The sequence below is a fragment of the Hippocampus comes genome, unplaced genomic scaffold (assembly GCF_001891065.2).
Source record: "Hippocampus comes isolate QL1 unplaced genomic scaffold, H_comes_QL1_v1.1 scaffold318, whole genome shotgun sequence".
NCBI classification, from domain to species: Eukaryota; Metazoa; Chordata; class Actinopteri; order Syngnathiformes; family Syngnathidae; genus Hippocampus; species Hippocampus comes.
This window is the reverse complement of record NW_017805777.1, coordinates 22,357-41,722: the sequence shown is the minus strand read 5'-3', so window position 1 is coordinate 41,722 and position 19,366 is coordinate 22,357. Positions and strand designations below refer to the sequence as shown.

General features: G+C 50.0%; 2 protein-coding genes, 1 long non-coding RNA gene and 1 pseudogene across 5 annotated transcripts; 2 read left to right on the top strand and 2 right to left on the bottom strand.

Annotated features, from left to right (window-relative positions):
• Positions 1–517: 517 nt before the first annotated feature.
• On the bottom strand, positions 518–4,323 carry tor2a (torsin family 2, member A). 2 transcript variants are annotated; one of them, XM_019884656.1, is made up of 5 exons: positions 4,057–4,323; positions 3,078–3,343; positions 2,569–2,744; positions 1,446–1,573; positions 518–1,329 (listed from the first exon to the last, which is right to left on the bottom strand). In XM_019884656.1, the coding sequence occupies exons 1-5, from the start codon at positions 4,175–4,177 to the stop codon at positions 1,013–1,015; spliced, it is 1,008 nt and encodes a 335-aa protein (XP_019740215.1). In that variant the 5' UTR covers positions 4,178–4,323; the 3' UTR covers positions 518–1,012. The 2 variants fall into 2 exon arrangements, with proteins under 2 accessions (XP_019740215.1, XP_019740216.1); XM_019884657.1 differs by having other exon boundaries at positions 518–1,307; positions 4,057–4,318.
• Positions 4,324–5,244: 921 nt separating this feature from the next.
• Positions 5,245–19,033, bottom strand: sh2d3cb (SH2 domain containing 3Cb). 2 transcript variants are annotated; one of them, XM_019884649.1, is made up of 13 exons: positions 18,942–19,033; positions 17,332–17,570; positions 17,012–17,292; positions 16,596–16,626; positions 16,069–16,179; positions 14,667–15,019; positions 14,184–14,248; positions 9,006–9,352; positions 8,680–8,795; positions 7,884–8,055; positions 7,105–7,216; positions 6,384–6,623; positions 5,245–6,139 (listed from the first exon to the last, which is right to left on the bottom strand). In XM_019884649.1, the coding sequence occupies exons 1-13, from the start codon at positions 18,958–18,960 to the stop codon at positions 5,976–5,978; spliced, it is 2,250 nt and encodes a 749-aa protein (XP_019740208.1). In that variant the 5' UTR covers positions 18,961–19,033; the 3' UTR covers positions 5,245–5,975. The 2 variants fall into 2 exon arrangements, with proteins under 2 accessions (XP_019740208.1, XP_019740207.1); XM_019884648.1 differs by having other exon boundaries at positions 17,012–17,570.
• On the top strand, positions 9,359–13,773 carry LOC109524647 (UDP-glucuronosyltransferase 2A1 pseudogene; annotated as a pseudogene).
• On the top strand, positions 13,837–14,375 carry LOC109524656 (uncharacterized). Its single transcript, XR_002169994.1, has 2 exons — positions 13,837–14,092; positions 14,154–14,375. It is a non-coding gene; the product is annotated as an uncharacterized LOC109524656 (long non-coding RNA).
• Positions 19,034–19,366: the final 333 nt, after the last annotated feature.

Below are 19,366 nucleotides of genomic sequence, written 5' to 3'. Positions count from 1 at the left end.
TAGTAAAAAGACTCATCGACTCAAACACCTTTTTCTACTCGTAACAATGTTGTGTTTCGACACATGCGCGATAGTTTGGGCGAACAATTTGGCCGTAATTATTAGTGCACAAAGCATTTGCTAGCACAACGTGGTGAGCATGATAAAGCATTTGAAAACGCTACACATGAGCTACAATCGTTAACACGCCACAAATGTGCGTCCCCTGCCCCCGCGTCAGGTCTCCACGAAGGTAAGCGGTCATTTCCTTTTCACAAACTCTTGTGTCTGCTTTATTTTTCTGTTTCGTTCATCTTAGGGTGTGTGATGGCTGTCGCTCATCAGGGCATGCGTGCGTATGCGCGCGTGCGCAGTAACGGGTCGATCGAAAAAAAGATCTTTGGTCCAAAAGGGTTGGGCACCCCGATATAAATAACCGTTCCAAAATTACGCAGCACACATCTACGACAAACTGACAAAGACAAACTGCTGTTTTTCCATTGATGAAAATATGCACATATGCATTTATGAGTTTTGTTTTTTTTTTTTTTACCTGCTCCAAAATCTCTCGTCCTCATATTAGGTGGCCAAAAGATTAGGAACAGCAAACAGCGTGATACAGTACTTGAATATTGTCTTTGCAAATGCGCCGTTTTTTTGTGTTTTTTTTGCATTGGCGGTCATTCCATGAAGTGTCCACATGTGGAAATAAATTATCAACACAATACTGCATGTTCAGAATAATTGAACCATTTGCTCCACAGGCGCTCCTTAGCGCCGCCTGGTGACAGAAACAAACGTATGCATTGGACCCCCCCCCCCCCCACACACACAAAAAAATGTTGAAAAATATCCTCTATTTCTTTTTAAAAAGATCCTTCCGTTGAACGTGGAAACATCTTGGCCTTCCTGGGTTCTGATGCAATTTCTCACAAATGGAACTACAAATGTCTTCTTTTCCCTTTCAGTCGTTGTTGGTGAGGTTTGATGTTGTGTTAAAAAAAAAAAGATCTATCACTGAATAAAAAGGGAGTCACCAGGAGGATCGGGGGGCTCCAAACCTCTGCCGCACCCGCTCGGCCGTCACAACAGCAGGTTGATCTTGGCGGGCACGCTTTTGCAGCCGCTGGTGGAAAAGTAGTGTCCCGGCGACGGCTGGTAGGTCATGTCGGCCGCCGCCGCGCGTGCTACGTCGCGGCGCCCACAGGCGCCGCGCTGGCACAGCTGCGCCTGCGCGCATCGCTCCACGTGGTGGCGGCACAGCGGCAAGAAGGGCACAAAGGCGGTCACAAGCTTCTGACGGATGATGGGCGAGTTGTAGAGGCCACCTGGGGCGGGACAAAACGTCAGCTTGATTGGAACAGTCATGAAAAAAAAAAAAAAAAAGCTTTTTCCTTATTGTGTCGTCATGATGGGATTGATGCTGCGACCGAATGCTTTTGGGCAAAGGAAAGGGTGTCACTCACTGGTCGGGTTGTCGTAGACGGCCCGAGCGATGGCGTCCTGCAGCTCGGCCGCCGTCATTTCCTCTCGGTCCCGCCCGGCCTCACGTTGCTCCAGGGCCGCTTTGTTGATCACCTCCTCACCCGCCGTGCTGAACAAACAAACGAAAGGCACAAATAAAAATGGGCCGCCAACTCTTGCCGAGCAACAAGTGACATTTTAACAAGCAAATGACATTTAGTGGTACACTAAATCAGGGGTCCCCAACCGCCGGTCCGCGGACCGGTACCGGTCCGCAGGGCATTTGGTACCGGGCCGCACAGAAAGAACTTGCCTTAATTCCGTTTCATTTATTTCGGAATATGAAAGATGTTTTATTTTGAAAAATTACCGGATTCTCCGTTACATCCGTCTGTGTCACGCTTGACACATGTCAAGCCGCGCTTCTTCGTCACGTGACCGATTACGCTAAAAACAAAACGCTAGAGCTCGCAAAATGAGTAATAAAAGTGCTGGAGAGCGCAAATGACGGCGGCCTTAAAAGTACGTTCGAGACAACTGGATTAAAGTTATGGCTGAATATTCTGAGATCGCCACAGTAGCACTGTTGCTATTTCCGACATGCTACCTGTGTGAGGCGGGGGTTTTCTGCAGCAACGGCGACTAAAACAAAATTACGAAGTAGACTGGACACACTTGAGGTGTCATTGTCTCCTATTACCCCGAGATGGGACCGTCTGGTTGCAGAAAATCAAGCTCGGGGCTGTGGTGAGTCGTCATTGTCATGCACTTTGAATTTGCGTTGTACGTATTTTGAAGGCATTAAACATTACCATAGCGATCAGAGAGAGTGTTGCGGCCAGATTAGACGCTCCTTGTGTTTATTATTATATTTCGAAAACACCACAGTTTCCATGCAGCTCATACCATATTATTTTGTTGTATTATTTCCGCCACACCTTAAATGCCGGTCCCTGGAAATATTGTCTGACATAAACCGGTCCGTGGGGCAAAAAAGGTTGGGGACCCCTGCACTAAATGATTCATCGGGCTCTTATTATTTTTGAATATTCCAAAAACCCGGCATATGAAGAGGGGTGTGTAGACTTTTTCTAGCCACAAGGACGAAAAACGGAGAGCGGCCACCTGATGAAGATGTAGATGGCCTTGCGGTAGTTGGTGCGGAAGACCACGTGGGAGGGGCCCAGGAAGGGTTCCAGAACGTCCAGCAGCCCGGGCGCCATTTTGTCCATCTCGTCGAAGATGAAGACGGAGCGGGCGCACTCGGTCACGTTGCCCTGCACCCAAGACTTCAGCTGCTCCTGCACAACAGCAGCCCGCAGGTCGGTTGAACTTTGTGCGGGTGTGGGTTTAAAAAAAAAACAAAAAACTGAATTTATCATTTAAACGATAAACGTGTAAGAGATCAATCGTAACAGTGAACGTTTTTGCGTCAAGGTTCACCCAAAAAAAGACCATCGTCCGGGAACAAAAGCAACGTTCCACCTCATATCGATATGAGTTGCAACATTTTGCAATCAATTTCAATCGTCAGATGACATTTCAATGAGGAGACGATGTCACGTTTCTGCAATGTTGCTGCCAGCCGTACTCGCGACTCACTTGAAGGCAAACAAGTGAAGTCATCTTCCTACCCGCTGCGCCTGCACGTGTCCTCCGGCGGGGAAGTGCAGCGTGGGGATGAACTGGTGGACAAAGGGGCTGCCCGTGGCCGAGGCGTAGAGGTGGCGCGCCAGCATGTCGCCCGCCATCGTCTTGCCCGTGCCCGACGAGCCGTGCAGGGAGAGCACCAGCGGCTTCTCGGGCGCCTCCTGGGCCAGGAAGCGGGCCACCTCCTCAGAGAGCACCTCCTGGGCCAGATGCTGCCCAAAGACATTCTTGTACAGATCCCACTCCAATTCTGATTCACAAAAAGCGTCATTTGTGTGTTAGCTACTTGCACAGATTATTCACAAAGCAAACATATGACTGCTCAGATTCCTTACACCTTGGCCTTGCTTTCGTTTCATCGGCCTTTTTCGATTCATAAGCCGTTTCAGCCATTTTTGTCACGGTGCTAAATCACGAGCTCTTCAACGGCCACAATAGCGGGCACTATTGGCACAATTAGACTTTCGCCGTCTGTCGACGATGCCGCAACTGGAAGGAGATTTGACGCGACCGGCCGGCAGCTCCTCAGCGCGGAATGCGTCCCGCATGTTCATTGTGTTTTCTGTTTATTGAGAATTGTACCATGACTTGTTCGAATAAAGATTCATTTAAAAAAAAAAAAAAAGGAATGCGTCCCGCAGGAGACACGGAGAGGGTTTCAAAACGTTCCCACACAAATATCTGTTTTACTCGCCAAAGGACAAAAATAGCTGTTGGAAAACGGCAGTTGTTTACATTCCAACTTTTTTTTTTTCAATGAACAAACTGTACGTCACATACAGAAACATCACACAGAAGAAAATCACTGTTTGCCTCACAGCCCAGTTTTTTTATTCCGTACTTTATTTAAATTTGTAATTCCCAATTACCAGCGGACATTGATACTGTTTGTCTTCGCAAGATTAGCTCACTCGCTTCCGGGGTTAGCTGCGCATGCTGTTAACCCCGGAAGCGCTTCCCTACCTCTGACGTTGGGTCGAAAGTCGCAGTCGCAACTGTCGGCGATGGTGCAGTATAACTTCTGGAACACGCAGCGGGCCGGCGCGCAAACGCACAAAAGCAGCAGGGGCAAAATAGTTATCATTTCAATTTTTTTAGGGAGTTCGTCTCAGCCGGAGGCCCACGCCATTTGGGTTTGAGCCGTGGACAGTCGCCAGTCTGCCAGCCCGCTCAGTTGTTTGACTTCCTGGATGACGCAACGTCACGTGACCCTACGCTCTGCCCTAAGGTGTGATTTGTGACGTAAATACGAAGCCCACGTCTTGTTTCAAAATAAAGAAAAATGAATTGACAAAAACTAGTACAACTATTTTATTTTCAAAGTAGATTCAATCAATGATAATTAACAAGAAGGGCAACCGAGCACCTGTGTTGAAGAGAGCACATTTTGGGGGAGAAAAAAATCATCCATGTAAATTTATTTTTCAAAGTTTACACTGTTCGCGGGGAATGTTTATTGTGTTTGTTTTCAGTGAAAATAATCTTTTTAAATTATGTGTTTTCAATTGCAATAATATTAGAAAAAGCTTATTTAAATTTGCACCATCACTGACTGGGAACCAATCACACGCTGCCCTCACACAAGTCAGGGGAGTGGAACACGATACCATCTGTGACACACAATTATGTCGAAAAAAATATAGCGTTTTTAAAATTCGGATTCTCTAAAACCACCCCCATAAGGGTCAGGGCTACACCCTGAACTGGTTGCCAGCCAATCGCAAGGCCCCACATAGTTGAACAACCATCCGCGCTCACACTCACACCGAGGGACAATTTAGTGTGTTCCATTAACCTGCCATGTATGTTTTTGGAATGTGAGAGGAAACCAAAGGACCTGGAGAAAACCCACGCAGGCACAGGGAGACCATGCGAAGTCCACACAGGAAGGCCGGAGCCGGAATCGAACTCTACACCTCTGCACTGTGGGGCCGACACGCTAACCAGTCGACCACTAGGTCGCCATTCGACTTAATTCAAATGAGCAAAATGATTCCAATATTGATAGAATATCATCACCCCCCCCCAAAAAAAAAATGTCACAAGATCTATTCATGTCAGGTTTGGACGGAACGTTCACCTTTATGTAAATGTCTCAAATTCCAAGACAATTTTGAATTAAATGAACAAACAAAAATAACTGAAACATGACACAAGAAAGAACATTTTTAATACTTTTCATATTAGTAGTTTTTACAGTCTCGCTCATAATACAAAGATAAGTTTAATTCAAATCAATTAGAAAGCATTGCCATATAGAGTACCTAATGAATAAAGTAAACCCCCCCTCCCCCACACCTAAAGAAAAAAAAATCTAAAATGTTCCCCTTTATGTGTTTTGGTCACGTGGTCACAGGTTTGCCGAGGGTCCTGCCTTCACCATTTTCATGCCATGAATTCAGAAAACTTCCTGTTAGTTCTGACCTTGGGTGTGGTGCAGCCTTTTGGTGTACTTGCATCGCAGTAAAAAAAAAAAAAAAAAAAAAATCATCATCATCATCATACAATTAAATGAAAGGACAAGTTGTCAAATTTTCATTTACAGTTAAAAGAGTGAACAAAAATGTTCTCCGGTTTTTAACATGAACAAATGCGCCAAATCATTCGTAGACAAGGTCAAGGTGTGTATGAAAAACCGATTATTTTGATGAAATAATTTATGCTCGTTCTTTAATTCAGTCATGAATTAGATGTCAATGAAGTAATAACTTTAAAAAATGCAAAATGTGCTTTGCGCAATATTATTTCACGAACATAGATTGTTATTGCTGACCACAAGTCAATTCATAAATAAATCAGTTTATCATTCACTCCATTTTAATTCGACTCCTATTTTAAATGTATCATCACCCAGAAATCAATGAACGATTTCATGCATTGGGTCAGCGCGGCGGAGGCTCCAGCCTGTTCGATAAGGCGGTCAGCACTTGGTTGAATTTGGCGTAGCGACGCACCCGGCTCTCCGCCGCTCCCCTGCTGCCCCACAGAAGTCGGATCTGGAAGTCCGTACAGAACACCTCGGAGAAGTCCGCCCGCTCCTGGAAGTCTGCAACAGGAGTGCACGGACTACTCTTCCTCATAATCTGGAGAGCCCCAACAAATCTCAAGGTGGCCGAGTGCTCTAAACTACTGCGTTCAGTAGTTCATTTTGCGCACTAAAAGGCGCAGCTAAAAGCCTTCCATTTTCTTAAAAGCTCACAGCACGCCTTAAAATCCGATGCGCCTTGTGTATGGTCGTTACGGTAATATTTCGACCCCAAAAATACACGTGCATAGATGCAAGCACATACCTTGCAGTTTGCTGCGTGCGTTGGCACCATAGACGGCGCCGAGCTGGGCGTGCTTCCTGGCTGCCCCCAAGTGGAACATGAGCACTTCAATGTCCGCGCCGGCTTCCGCCGTCTCCCACGCCTCGGCTCCCGGGGTCTCCTCGGCCCCCGGGGGCCCCTCGTCCAGGGCCACGCTCTTCTCCAGAAGGCAGAGCAGCGGCAGGACGTGAGGAAAAGTGGTCCCGGACGCGGGGCAGCTTTCTGCATCACACAAGACGGGTGTCATGGAGATTTTGGGGGGTGAATGGGTATATCACATCAAATGGTAGTTTCATGACACCACAGCATGAAATGATGCTTTTTTTGGGGGGGTGGGGTGTTCTGAATGACTGCAATTTTGTACACAAATCTAACACTTTGGTGGCTAAAAATGATAGAGTTTCACCCTATCTGGGCAAGGCCAGCAGACGCACCCGTGGAGACGTTGACAACATCAATATGCAAACTGGAGAGTGCGGTCATTCATCCCGCAAGAGCCAATGTTGTACGGTTTGAGCCAATTCACCATTCAGATAAACGCGGATTAACAAAGGTTTAGCGCCGTACCCTAACCCTGAGCCACACCCATTCCGGCCCCATATGGAAAATCGCCTCGCAAACGGATCCAGGAAGGGAGCTCAAATCAGAGAATATGGCTGTTAAACGGTCAACGTGACTGAAGCGCACGGCGCCGGCGGTGTACCTCGGCCCTCGTTCAGGCCCTTCAGGAAGGGCCGGAGAATTTTCTCGTAGAGAACAGCGTCCTCCGTGTGCCGTTGCCGTAATGCCATCCAAGTCTGCTCCAGACGACTCACCTGGGCGGTGCAGAGTGTCAAAGCAGTGATTAGTATGAATGAATGAGGACTGTTTTTGACAATCACAAGCGGGAAGAAAGCAAATTGACTGACAAAATAAACTGTCTACTCTACCGTTCACTTCTCAACGGATGTTGACTATATTTCATGAAGTACCACCACCTGCCGGTTTGTGAACAATTTGTCACATTGGACCACACGCCGGACCCACAATCAAGAACGAGGCTCCAAAGCAGAAACGTCAGGGGAGCGACCCAATCACTTCGATCCATTAAATTACTACTACGGTGACTATTTCTCAAATGAAGCATGACATACCAACGTCCCTGACTAATGGTTCAGATTCGGCGCTCTAATGGCCGGGTTTGATTCTCGGTCAGGGATTGAACAGCTGTAAACGGCACTCGTGGATGAGTGTTAGCATTTGCCACATCAGACCAAACACGAGAATCACAATCAAGGATGAGGCGCCAAAGAAATTATTTCTACCCATTGAATGACCCGTATGCTATCGTTTAAATCAGGTGTGTTGGGATCGAAAACATGGAGGAGATGGCTATCGAGGAAACCAAGTTTCCTATCCCTGGGCTGACACAAGGACCCCTAAGCATCTGGAATATAACTCGCAAATTCTCGAAAATGCTTCATCTTGACAAATGCGATTTACCTGCGGCAGCTCCAGAGCTCTCATCACGGCAGAGAATCCGAACATGTTGCCCATGTTGCACTTGAGCTCGGCGGCGATGCCGATCATTCTGTGCAGAGCGGAGGCTCGCTCCTCGGTGGTGCCGGTGCATCCCAACACATTCACCGCCAACATGATGGCCATCGTATGCAGCCTGTGACACACGCAGACAACATCAGCAAACATTCAGTTGGACATGCTCTGGCCATTTTCCTTGCCCTCTGAACCTTTTGCATCTCCCAGTGACTCTAGGAGCTAAGTTGTCTGGGGTATTGTTCCCCTGACGGGGTCGCCCGTGGCAAACAGAGGTGAAGGAACCGGACAAAACACGGCCCACAGACCCCTGATGATGAGCGAGTCACGCCTGGAAGATGGGCCTCGCTGTCATGGGCCTGCAACCGTGGAGCCCGGCTGACCGGGCTCAGCCAACGCGGAAGGGGCCAAAGGGGTCGGGGTCCCCTGTGAGGTGGGCGGCGGCAAAAGCCGTCCCATCCCTGGCTCCAAAAGCTAGCTCAAGGGACGAGGAGCCTGAGCTGCTGTGCGAGGCAGAGAAGTTTGCAAGAAATCACACAGGGATCGAACCCTGGACCTCCGCACTGTGTGGCGGACGTGCTCACCAGTCGCCCGTAATAGAAAGACCTGCCAAAAGTTTTATGTTTCTCAACAAAAGTGGCTCTGAGGGCTGTATTAAAAAAGAAGCCAACAAACATAGCTGAGTATGGGAAACCCTTCGAAATCTGATCAGGTGAGGTGGTGGGCGTCTTGGGGTTCAACTCACCTTTCGAGCAGGTCTAATCGGAGCTGCTGTCCATGCGGCAGCGTGAGCAGCTCCATGCCCGAGCTGACTCCCATCAGCCTTTGCAGCTCCGGACGCGCCTCCAGGATTTGAGCGACCTATAGGAGACAAAAACTGGAAGGTCACCATCAGATCTAATCCAACAGCTAAGTCCTTGGTTTTTCTTTCCTAAATATCCCTCTGTTTCTGTTTCTACTGAGTTAGCCAGCTCTCTAGCTAGGTATCTAGCTAGCTAGCTAGTTACCAACCTGCCAAGCTCCTTACCTATCGATCAGCCTCGTGTTTAGCGAGATCTAGAGGCGGCATACCGTGCAGTCCCACTTGGTGATGTGTCGGGCGGCCGTCTGGGGGTCGGCCCCAGCCAGGAGTTCCTTCACCCGCTGCAGGATGCCCACCTCCAGGGGCTTGTTCTCCCCGGGCATCAGCGGAGAGCGGTAGCTGGTGGGGGCGAAGGACGACGCCGTTTCCATCATGGGAGACAGGTAAACGTCCATCGCCCTCTGACCCTCCTCGTCGCGGAGCCTCTCCACGAAGCTTCGAGGCCCCGGGTAGACCTCCGTGTAGCAGCCTCCGTCCGAGTCTGGAGGCTGGATGTCCGGGTCCCGTTCGGGAGGAGAAGGAGACGGTGACGGGGCGGCATCGGTAGATTGAAGAGCTGCAGAAGCAAAACAGGAGCCGCTTTCACTTTGGCCACCGAAGACGTTGGAGGACCTTTGGACGATGGTCCACACGTCCTGAAGTTGGTGGACGCAGTGCAACACAGTTTCCAGAAACGCTAGCCTTTTTCCATGCTGGCCATCGAAGAGGTTAGTGGACTGACTAGCTATCACAGCGCTTGCCAGTAACGTGGGGCCTCTTTTACGTGGACTGTTGGTGGACTCGATGCAACTCAGATGCGAAGTGGTTGATCAGAAACAGCGGATTCTTTCACACCGGCCATCGAAGCCTCGATGACACAAGCGTGTCAAAGAATCACCCAAGTAATGTTCAGTCGAGTGAGTGGCAATTGCTTGACACCCGTGTCGCTTGGAGCCCACACGCTTGTTTGATGGCCAGCGTTAGCGCGTCGGCTTCGTTCGGGCTGTGTGCCTTTAATGGCTTGTTGTGTGCGCTCAGGTTGACGACACGCGGGAGAGACCTTCAACTCATGCCACACAAACACGCTCACACAGACGCACCCTCCGATAACCCTTCGGGGTCGTCGGGTTCAACGTTACTCGTATTTTCTTTTCCGTTCACATTCCAATGAGACGAATCGGCTATTCCAGAGCAATGCCACTCGTCAATTCCAAAACGACGTTGACCCCATTTATATATAGCGATACTCTTTGATTGAAGAATGATGTCGGTCTACTTTCCAGCGATCCAATTCCAGCCATTTTTCTTGCTTTGATCTGATTTGTTTTCCCAAGTTGAGATTCGATTCAAGGATGTGATTTGGCCGCTCCACAACAAGAAAATTTGATTCCAGAGTGCCGCTTTGCTTATCTAGAATCGAACAACGGCATACGATTCAAACCGAGACCGATCATTGGCCAACGTAGAAGAAAACAATTGGATTGAAGAAGGACATTTGGCTCCTCTGCAGGGATATCATTTGATTCGAGAGCAATACCGTGCTACAGTCTCGAGATTCGTTGTTTTTTTTTTTGACCGGATTTGTTTTTCTAAGTTTCGCCTCGAATCCGCATGAACATTTGTTGAACGTGGCCAAAGTACACGTCAATGGTGACGTCACCTCTGGGGTTTCAAAGAGGCACACGGCAGGTAAATACGGGAAATCCGGTCTTATCTGGAGCGGGCCTTTATGTAATCCCACGTCAGGTGGCCGTCACAGAAAGTGAAAAGGAATCCACTTCCTGCTGGCGGCGTCCAGTCGATCCTCGAAGGCCGTCCTGTGCACACAGGCTGGCTGGCTGGCTCGTTCTCGGTAAGTCAAGGCGTCTTTCCGCTGCACGGCTGTTTCTTGAGGGAGGAACTCTCTGGCCGCCAGATGTTTCCCGGTTTCCCCTCGGTTCATCTTGGAAGTTTGTTGTTGTTTGTTTGCTTGGCGGCAAAAGTGCCGAAAAAGCGGCTTTGGTTGGGACAAAAGCGCCGCTCTCTCCAAACGCTCCCGTGGATCGCGCACGGCATCGGGACGGTCGCTGATTGCGAGCGGCGTGTGGCGGTGGAAACGAGCACCATCTGTTCCTCTTCCATTTGGAAACTTTTGACCATTTTGGCAAAGCCTTCTCCAGGGTTTTGAATTGCTCGAAGAATCCTTTTCTGGTTGGGTATCCTTCTTTGTTTTCTTTTAGGAATGCAGTGCTGTTTTGTTCAAGACGTCTTCCGCATCATTCTCACCATTCGTATCTTTTGTTCATATTCACCATTCATATTTGGAATCTTTGTATTTATTTCTGTGATCTTTGGGACAATATTTATTCGGATTTCATTTCGACTATTCTTGATGTTGTCCGTGTCGTTCATGACTATTCAGTGATTCATTTCATCGTTCTGCTATGTGTTGATTTCAAATCGTTTTCCGATATTTTGTCCTTATATTTTCTAATCTTTCATTTGCAACACGGCACTCATATCTGATGGTTTAGACAAACACCCGCCAATTTGTGTCACGTTCACTATTGCCCGCACGCGTGCTTTTGAGTGTGTTTGCGCAATAGTTGCTCGACATTTGTCGTCGGACTCATTCGTCACTTGAAGCGAACGTGCGACTGCTCCTCATTAGCGTTTGCGACATCATTCGCCCGCACGGCTCCCTGACCTTCGCACCCAGTCAAGGCTTCCTCTCGGGGCCTCAATGAAGTTTCACTCCCAGCGTCGAGTAACGTGAGAGGAGCCGGGAGAAAAAGGAAAACAAGTGGGACGAGCCCGGTGGGATCTCGTGCCCTCCAAATCCCGCCCAGTGTTGTGATTGCGCAAGCGGCTTGTGCAAGTCGAGTACGGGGGGACTACGGCAGCAAGTGCCGGCGCACGGGTTTGTGTGAACATGGTAGGCGACGTTCTGTTCGTTCACGACGGTACGTGCAAGATGGTACCTGGCCGTACCATCGCGAACTACATCGAACCGCGCCGGCCGAACTAAGTCAAACTGTTAAACGGCCGATTGAACCACACAGCGTAGCGAAGCGAAACATACCGACCGATTTGGCACGGTGCTTTGAGTCCGCCTTTGATCTTGGACGTTTTAGTCCCTGAAGAAGCACTGTTCACAAATTGACTCTTCATCTTATCCGGACATCCTCTCAACAGAGTCACGGCGAAGACATGTCCCGGCCGACGCTTCTGACGCTGGCGGCGCTCCTCTCTGCTTTTGGCGGCAGCGCGGCGGGTGGCAAGATCCTGGTCTTCCCCATCGATGGCAGTCACTGGATCAACATGAAGGTCCTGATCGAAGAGCTCCACGCCCGCGGCCACGACATCACCGTGCTGCGACCCTCCGACAGCTGGTACATCAAACCCGAGTCGCACCTCTACAAGACCATCACCCTGCACTTCTCGGGCGGGTTCGACGAGGTCAGCTTCGGCTCCTTTGTCACCCGCATGCTCCTCTTGCGACGGGACGGCGCCTCCCTGTGGAAGCGGCTGGCGCTGGAGTACGAGCTGGTCAACCAGTTCTACAACCTCAACCAGCAAGTTGTGGAGATGATGAGCAACGTGTTCGAAGACCGGGAGATGATGCACAACCTGCGGGAGGCCAACTACGAGGTGGTTCTCACTGACCCGGCGATGGGCGGCGGCGTCCTCCTGGCCCGCCGTCTGGGTCTCCCCCTGGTGCTGAACGTCCGCTGGACCGTCCAGGGCGAGGCGCACCTGGCCATCGCCCCCTCGCCTTTGTCATACGTCCCCATCCCGGGTGTCAAGCTGACGGACAAAATGACGTTTGCGGATCGTCTCAAGAACGTCATGTACTACTTGTTCACGCGGTGGCAGATTTGGTACGTGTCGGACGCCACCTACAAGCCGTTTGTCCACCGGTACTTTGGCCCGGACGTGCACTACATGGAGCTCTTCCAGTCGGCCGACATCTGGCTGATGAGGAACGACTTCACCTTTGAGTTCCCGCGGCCCACCATGCCCAACGTGGTCTACATGTCCGGGTTCCAGTGCAAGTCGGCGCGGCCGCTCCCCGCCGAGCTGGAGGACTTTGCGCAGAGCTCGGGCGAGCACGGACTGGTCGTGATGACTCTCGGGACCCTCGTGGCAGACCTCCCAGAAGATATCACCGACGGAATCGCCGCCGCCTTTGCCCGGCTCCCCCAGAAGGTGATCTGGAGGCACCGGGGTAAGCGTCCGTCCACCCTGGGAAACAACACGCTCATCCTGGACTGGCTTCCGCAGAATGACCTCCTGGGCCACGCCAAAACCCGGCTTTTCGTCGCGCACGGCGGCACCAACGGCATCCAGGAGGCCATCTACCACGGTGTCCCCCTGGTGGGCCTCCCGCTCATGTTTGACCAGCATGACAACTTCTTCCGGATGGAAGCCAGGGGGGTAGCCAAGGTGCTGGACATCGCCACGGTGAACCAGGAGAATTTCCTGGAGGCCTTACAGGCGGTTCTCGACCAGCCGTCCTACGGCGACAAGATGCGGCGCCTGTCGGCGCTGCACCGCGACCAGCCCGTCCCCGCTCTGAGCCGCGCCGTCTTCTGGATCGAGTTCGTCATGAGGCACAAGGGGGCGCCACACCTGAGGAACGAGTCTTACAAGATGTCCACCGTCCAGTACCACTGCCTGGACGTTGCGGCCTTCCTGATGGCCGTCACCTTAACCGGCGCCTCCATCTGCGTCACGGCGCTGCGAGTCCTGTGCCGATGTTTGTTTTACCGAAGCAAGTTGAAAAAAGAATGATTCTCTTTTTTTTTCTTATTATTTCTGTAACCCTCACTATTTTTCTCAAAGACTGGTTCCACTTGTTTTGGTTTCTTATTTGATTGAGTTTTATTGCTGCTTTTCTCCTGAAAATCAGGTCATTTCCAAATTGATTAACCCCGCCGAGAATGACAAATTTGTGGATTTCAAAATGTCAAATTACAGAGAAAAGCAATCAATGAAACCATTTTTAAGTGCCTGATATATATATATATTGCGCTTGCGTGATATATATATATATATATATATATATATATATATATATTATATATACGGTACATATGTTATGATTTTTTTCCAATTGAGTCATCAATGTTGTGGTGCACGTGCCTGACCTGTGCGTGGCCGGTGTGGCTTCAGTTGCCAATTTCTTCTATGATCCTATTTTTTTCCCCATTGTATAACATATTGTCATTATTTTGCAATTTGTTTTATAATGTCAACATGATTTAAACATGCAGTGGGTCATTACAATAAGCAATTTTTTTTTTTTTGGTATACCAAAGAAATACTTAACAAGAGGGTGAATTGAAAAAGAACATCATTTTAGAAACTGAAGTCATGGTTTCATGAAAAAAAATGAGTGGAATATGATACGACGCTGTCAAACTCACTGATGTCGTCGGTGGAGGAGGAGAACGCTGGTTGTCGGCGGTCCCGTCGGCGCAAAGACGAGGGGCTGCGTGCAGAGAGAAAACATGTTTGCAATCATTGTTCTCAATGCACAGTTTGATGTCCACAATTCTCCGATGGCCGGAAATGACCAACGCGAGTCTAAAATGGCGACTTGGAAGCAAAATGGCTGATGTCCTGTGTGTTTCTTCTTGAGATTTTCTTGTGAGTCTACTGATGACGGTCCTGTCTACCAAAATGCACGTCGCTAAGTGGAAATGGCTACCGGGGCGAAATTTCAATTGACCGGGAAAGTGTCCACTTCGGGGCAAAATGGCCGTCTTTCTGTGTCCTTTCAGGCGTGTTTTTTTGAGACGATTTTGTGGGTCAACTCATAGTTGACATTTTATGGCATCTGGAGCTAAGAAAAAAAAAAAAAAAACTTCCAGAGGTGAAGGGTCCTGGGAAATGACCAAATTGCAGACCTTTTGGAGCAGACTTCCTCCGCCCGGCTCGGGGTCAGCTGACACGGCGGCGGAGCAATGGCCGTCTGCAGGTAGCTCAGCGGCAGCGTCCTGTTCACCGGCTGCTGGATCTTGGCGGCGCTCCAGCAGGTCAGCGGCGCCCTGCTCGCCGCGCAGAAACGCACCAGGGCGGGCAGCGAGTCAAACACCTCCCGGTCCAGGCTGTAGTGGACTCCGCAGTGCACCACGGTGGTCCGGACGGGAAAGTGATTGGTCTCCTGGTCCCAGCGGGCGGTCAGGACAAAATTGCCCGGGCTGGACTCTGAGTCCCGAATGAGGAAGTCTCCCTGGTTCAGGACCAGTCTCTCGGCCACCTAAGGAGAAGACCCTGCCTTTACTTCTTGAAATGTGGTTGTTTTACACAGTAAGGAAACAACTTTTCGCAGAGAGGAGAGAAGGGGCAAAGTGCGACAAAGGGGAGACAAAGTGACACTCTCAGGTCCTGAGCTAGCAAACAACAAAAATGGATCTGCATGTGGTTGCTGGCAAATTGCAACTGGAAGTTAATTCTGGGCAATGGAAAAGGTATGAAAGGTATTTTAGTTCTTCACCAGGGCAAGGAGAGAAAAATGCATTTGAGGGCACCCTGAAAAAAAGAGCACGACGAGAAACAAAAGTGGTTTGATTTTAAAGGAGACTAAGGGCAAACTGAAAATGGAACATCGCAGCAAAGTGGGGGCGGTGGAGTCGCGGCTTCCTGAGCGAGGACAACTCCAGTATTTATTTCCTCACCAATGCAAGAAGACGAATTTAATTTGAGGGGAGACTAAGGGCAGGCTAAAAATGGAAGGCTGCACCAAAATGGAGACAGCGGAGCGCCAGCGCCAGTCATAAGACGCAACAACCGGCTGAGCGAACAAACTCACGCCCCCGGTATTTTCTTCTCCACGTGAGTATGGAGAGGAGCCTAAAAACAGAGTGCTGCAGCCAAACAGAGACTGCGTGTACCTGTCGGGTGATGGGTCCATGGTACCAGGCGTGGCTCCTCAGGTTGGCTGCGCTCAGCTGAAGTTGGGGGGGGGTAGGGATGCCAATGCAACCAACAGTGGCCACATTGGAGTCTTGGGCTAGTCGCCGCGGCAACGTGATTGAGGAAAGGGGGCATCACTTTCCTGAGCGAGGACAACTCCAGTATTTATTTCCTCACCAATGCAAGAAGACGAATTTAATTTGAGGGGAGACTAAGGGCAGGCTAAAAATGGAAGGCTGCACCAAAATGGAGACAGCGGAGCGCCAGCGCCAGTCATAAGACGCAACAACCGGCTGAGCGAACAAACTCACGCCCCCGGTATTTTCTTCTCCACGTGAGTATGGAGAGGAGCCTAAAAACAGAGTGCTGCAGCCAAACAGAGACTGCGTGTACCTGTCGGGTGATGGGTCCATGGTACCAGGCGTGGCTCCTCAGGTTGGCTGCGCTCAGCTGAAGTTCTTCCTGCAGCTGCTTCTCCAGACAGAACTTCTTGTCCTTGGAGAACTTGAAGGACATCACAGTGAGTGACTGAGAAGGAACCACGAGAAGCTTCTGGTCTCGCCGTTGGTGTCCACACACACACACACAGGCGCACACACACGCATTCCGTACAGGGCTGCTCTCACGCCCAACACCCCTCTATACTTGGACATAATGGTTTGTGTGTGTGTGTGTGTGTGTGTGTGTGTGTGTGTGTGTGCTTCTCTGTGTGTCTGGATGCGTGTGTGTGCAAGTCCTTGTGTATGCATAAATGTGTGTATGCCACTGTGTTTGCGCTGTGTGTGTGTGTGTGTGTGTGTGTGTGTGTGTGTGTGTGTGTCTGTGTGTGTGCGTGTGTGTCTGTGTGTGTGCGTGTGTGTGTGTGTGTGTGTGTGTGTGTGTCACTGCGACCAGTCAAAAAGAAACGAGATGAATCTCACCTTTACATATTCGCCACCGCCGTTTGTTGGACTGAAAACAAGCAAACAAACAAAAAACATGTTCTGATGTCACTGGCTGTATGTTAAGAGAAAAAAAAAAAAAAGGCGCATTTCCGTTGGTGACTTAATGACTTCGAACACAGGAAGTCCCCCAAGTCGCATCCATTTGACTCCACTTCCGGATTCTTCTGACACACGTACACGCGCACAGCTGTGCTCCCACGCTAGCGACAACGGATGTCGAGTCCATGAGAAACAAGTCTCATCTTGTCACTTTTGAGTCATTTTTTTCGACTTCAAAGGTTTGCAATGATCAACGTGATGGAGTGAATTCATTCGTTCGTTCGTTTTGAGTTTGTGAGTGAATGTGCTAGCGTCGATGTTATGCATACTAATCATAGTTCTAAATGGCTCACCTGGACAAGTTTTCCACTTCTGGTGAGTCCTTAGTGGTTTCGTGCCTGCCAAGCGCATCCATGTGCACATAGACGTCCTGTGGAGCCGGAGTACTTTGGCGAACGTCCGTTGGAGTTGAGTTCCTTTTGGACACAGCCGGAGCGCCTTTGGACATGACCCGCGCGGCCGCGGGACCTTGGTCCATGCCCGGTGGCGCCGGAGCAAAGCCGGGCTGCTCCGGAGCGTTGAGGCTGAGGCTGGACAGAGCTCCGAGCAGGGGGGAGTCCCGCACGCAGTCGTCATCCACCGCCGCCGCTGTGGCGGCCGCGGCGGCCGCGGTGGTCCCCTTCTCCTCTCCATCTCCCTCCTCCTTTTTGTCCATCCCGCTCAGCTGCCTGCCTCCGCGAGGCACCGTTCCCACGTGGGTGTACATGGCACTGGAGCGGGCGTAGCCCCGCGGCTGGGGGCCGGACTCACTGTCGTCAGCGGGCCAGGTCTGCGGCGGGGCGGAGGCCTTGCGTCGGGAGGACGGACGGCGGAGCTTTGAGAGGCTGGCCAGACTCCCCAACCAGACGGGGGCTGCCGTACAGGAAGATCAGGCTTGTTTAGCGGAGTCACGTCATTGGTTTTCATTTCATGGATCTCGAGGTGATTTCTGTTGCGCTCGCTGGACTTCCGCCAGCGTGGGTCAAGTATCAAGTCAAGTATCAAACTTTATTGTCAAATGTGCTGTGCAGCACAGATGAAATTTCTTCCCTCTCACAACACACAACAAGAGGAGCCGCTGCGGGTGCTCGCGCCGCCATCAAAAGAAAAGTGAACATCAAATGACAAAATAATGCAAGACAACACATTAGACACAGACAATCGTGCAATCTTAACCACTTTTCCTGGTCAATGCGCTCATTCCCATTGGGCATGTACAGCAGCCGTCGGGGGTCACCCCCCCCCCCCCGGGGTGCATCTTGAAGTCGGGACAAGCAACTTCAAAGTTGAAACAATTAAGGACCGCCAAATGTCCCGCGGTCATCTTCATAATCAAATGAATCATCATTTCAGGAATTGAAGCGGCGGGGAGTTTTTTCCAGATGTTAATGGATGCTTTCAGTGATGCATTCAGTGGGGAGAAATCCAGCTGCAGGAGACGCGCACTGACTGACCGTCTATTCATGCCGCACAACGACACCACTGTGCGATGCTCACAATCGCCCGCAAATGCTTGGATACACACACACACACACACACACACAAACAAAACACACACACTTCAACCCGTGTGTGACATCGCTGTTCACAACACGTCTTTTTTTTTGTGTGTGTCGACAGAGAGGCAAGACACACACACAAGCAACTCATGTCAACGGTACTCAAAAATGCTGCACATGGAGGAAAAAATCGTTCGGACAACAACAAACAATAAATGAATGACCGTGACAGTGAAAAGCACAAAAAGACGAAAAACATCAAAGCAAATTTCACGCTGAGTGAAAAGCCAAAGAATAAAAATGAGTTTTAAGCGGGAGGTCCTTCCAAAGAGAGGCAGCGGCAACAGAAAAGGCTCCATCCCCTCAGAGCCTCCGCTTAATTCTCGGCACCTCTAATAGTCTCCAGTCCGCAGACCCGAGGCCCCGGGTCGGGTCTGCGGAGGACCTCCGAGAGGGAAGGTGGGGCCAGGCCCTTTAAAAGAATAGGACCCCTAAAAGGGAGCCAGTGAAGGGATGCCAGAGTCGGAGTGATGCGCTAAGAGAGCAGCAACATTCTGGACCAACTGGAGACGCTTGATGGAGGATTGGCTGATTCCAAAGCCGAGATGTGACATAAGCATGAATTACTGTTTCAAAGTGCTCTTGAGAAAGGAAAAGCTTGACATTAGCCAGCTACCTTATATATATATATATATATATATATATATAATTAGAAAAGTGATTTTTTTTTTAAAAGTCAACTTACAGTGTTTGTGTCTCTTCATGCCGGCTTGTGTTCACACTCTTCACACTACACTCTTTCTTCATCCACTGACACACACACACACACACGCACACACACACAGAATGAGTCGACTTCCTGTCACGGACGCCCTTAAATTTGATTTGTTGGTGCAATCAGGTGACGGGCGTTGCTCGCACTTCACTTTCCTGGCACACACACACACACATACACACACACACACACACACACACACACACACGCGCGCACACACACACACACACACACACACACACACACACACACACACACACACACTCGAGCGGGGTTGGCTGTCAATCTTACAACACTTCCTGTTCTCTCAAGAAAGTGAACTGACATGAATTTCGTCAGTCACGTAATTATGCAGTTGGGGTTTTTGGGGGTTTGTTTGTTTTTCGATGATGATA

Excerpts from the sequence above, each read along its gene's own strand:
- tor2a (XM_019884656.1), bottom strand. The coding sequence starts at position 4,177 with ATGATAACTATTTTGCCCCTGCTGCTTTTGTGCGTTTGCGCGCCGGCC. Across the intron at positions 3,344-4,056 it reads CTTTCGACCCAACGTCAGAG|AATTGGAGTGGGATCTGTAC; the intron begins GTAGGGAAGCGC and ends TTTGTGAATCAG. Across the intron at positions 2,745-3,077 it reads GACACGTGCAGGCGCAGCGG|GAGCAGCTGAAGTCTTGGGT; the intron begins GTAGGAAGATGA and ends GCTGTTGTGCAG.
- sh2d3cb (XM_019884648.1), bottom strand. Across the intron at positions 16,627-17,011 it reads GAAGTGGAAAACTTGTCCAG|TCCAACAAACGGCGGTGGCG; the intron begins GTGAGCCATTTA and ends GCTTGTTTTCAG. Across the intron at positions 9,353-14,183 it reads CTCCTCCACCGACGACATCA|CTCTTCAATCTACCGATGCC; the intron begins GTGAGTTTGACA and ends TTGCTTCTGCAG.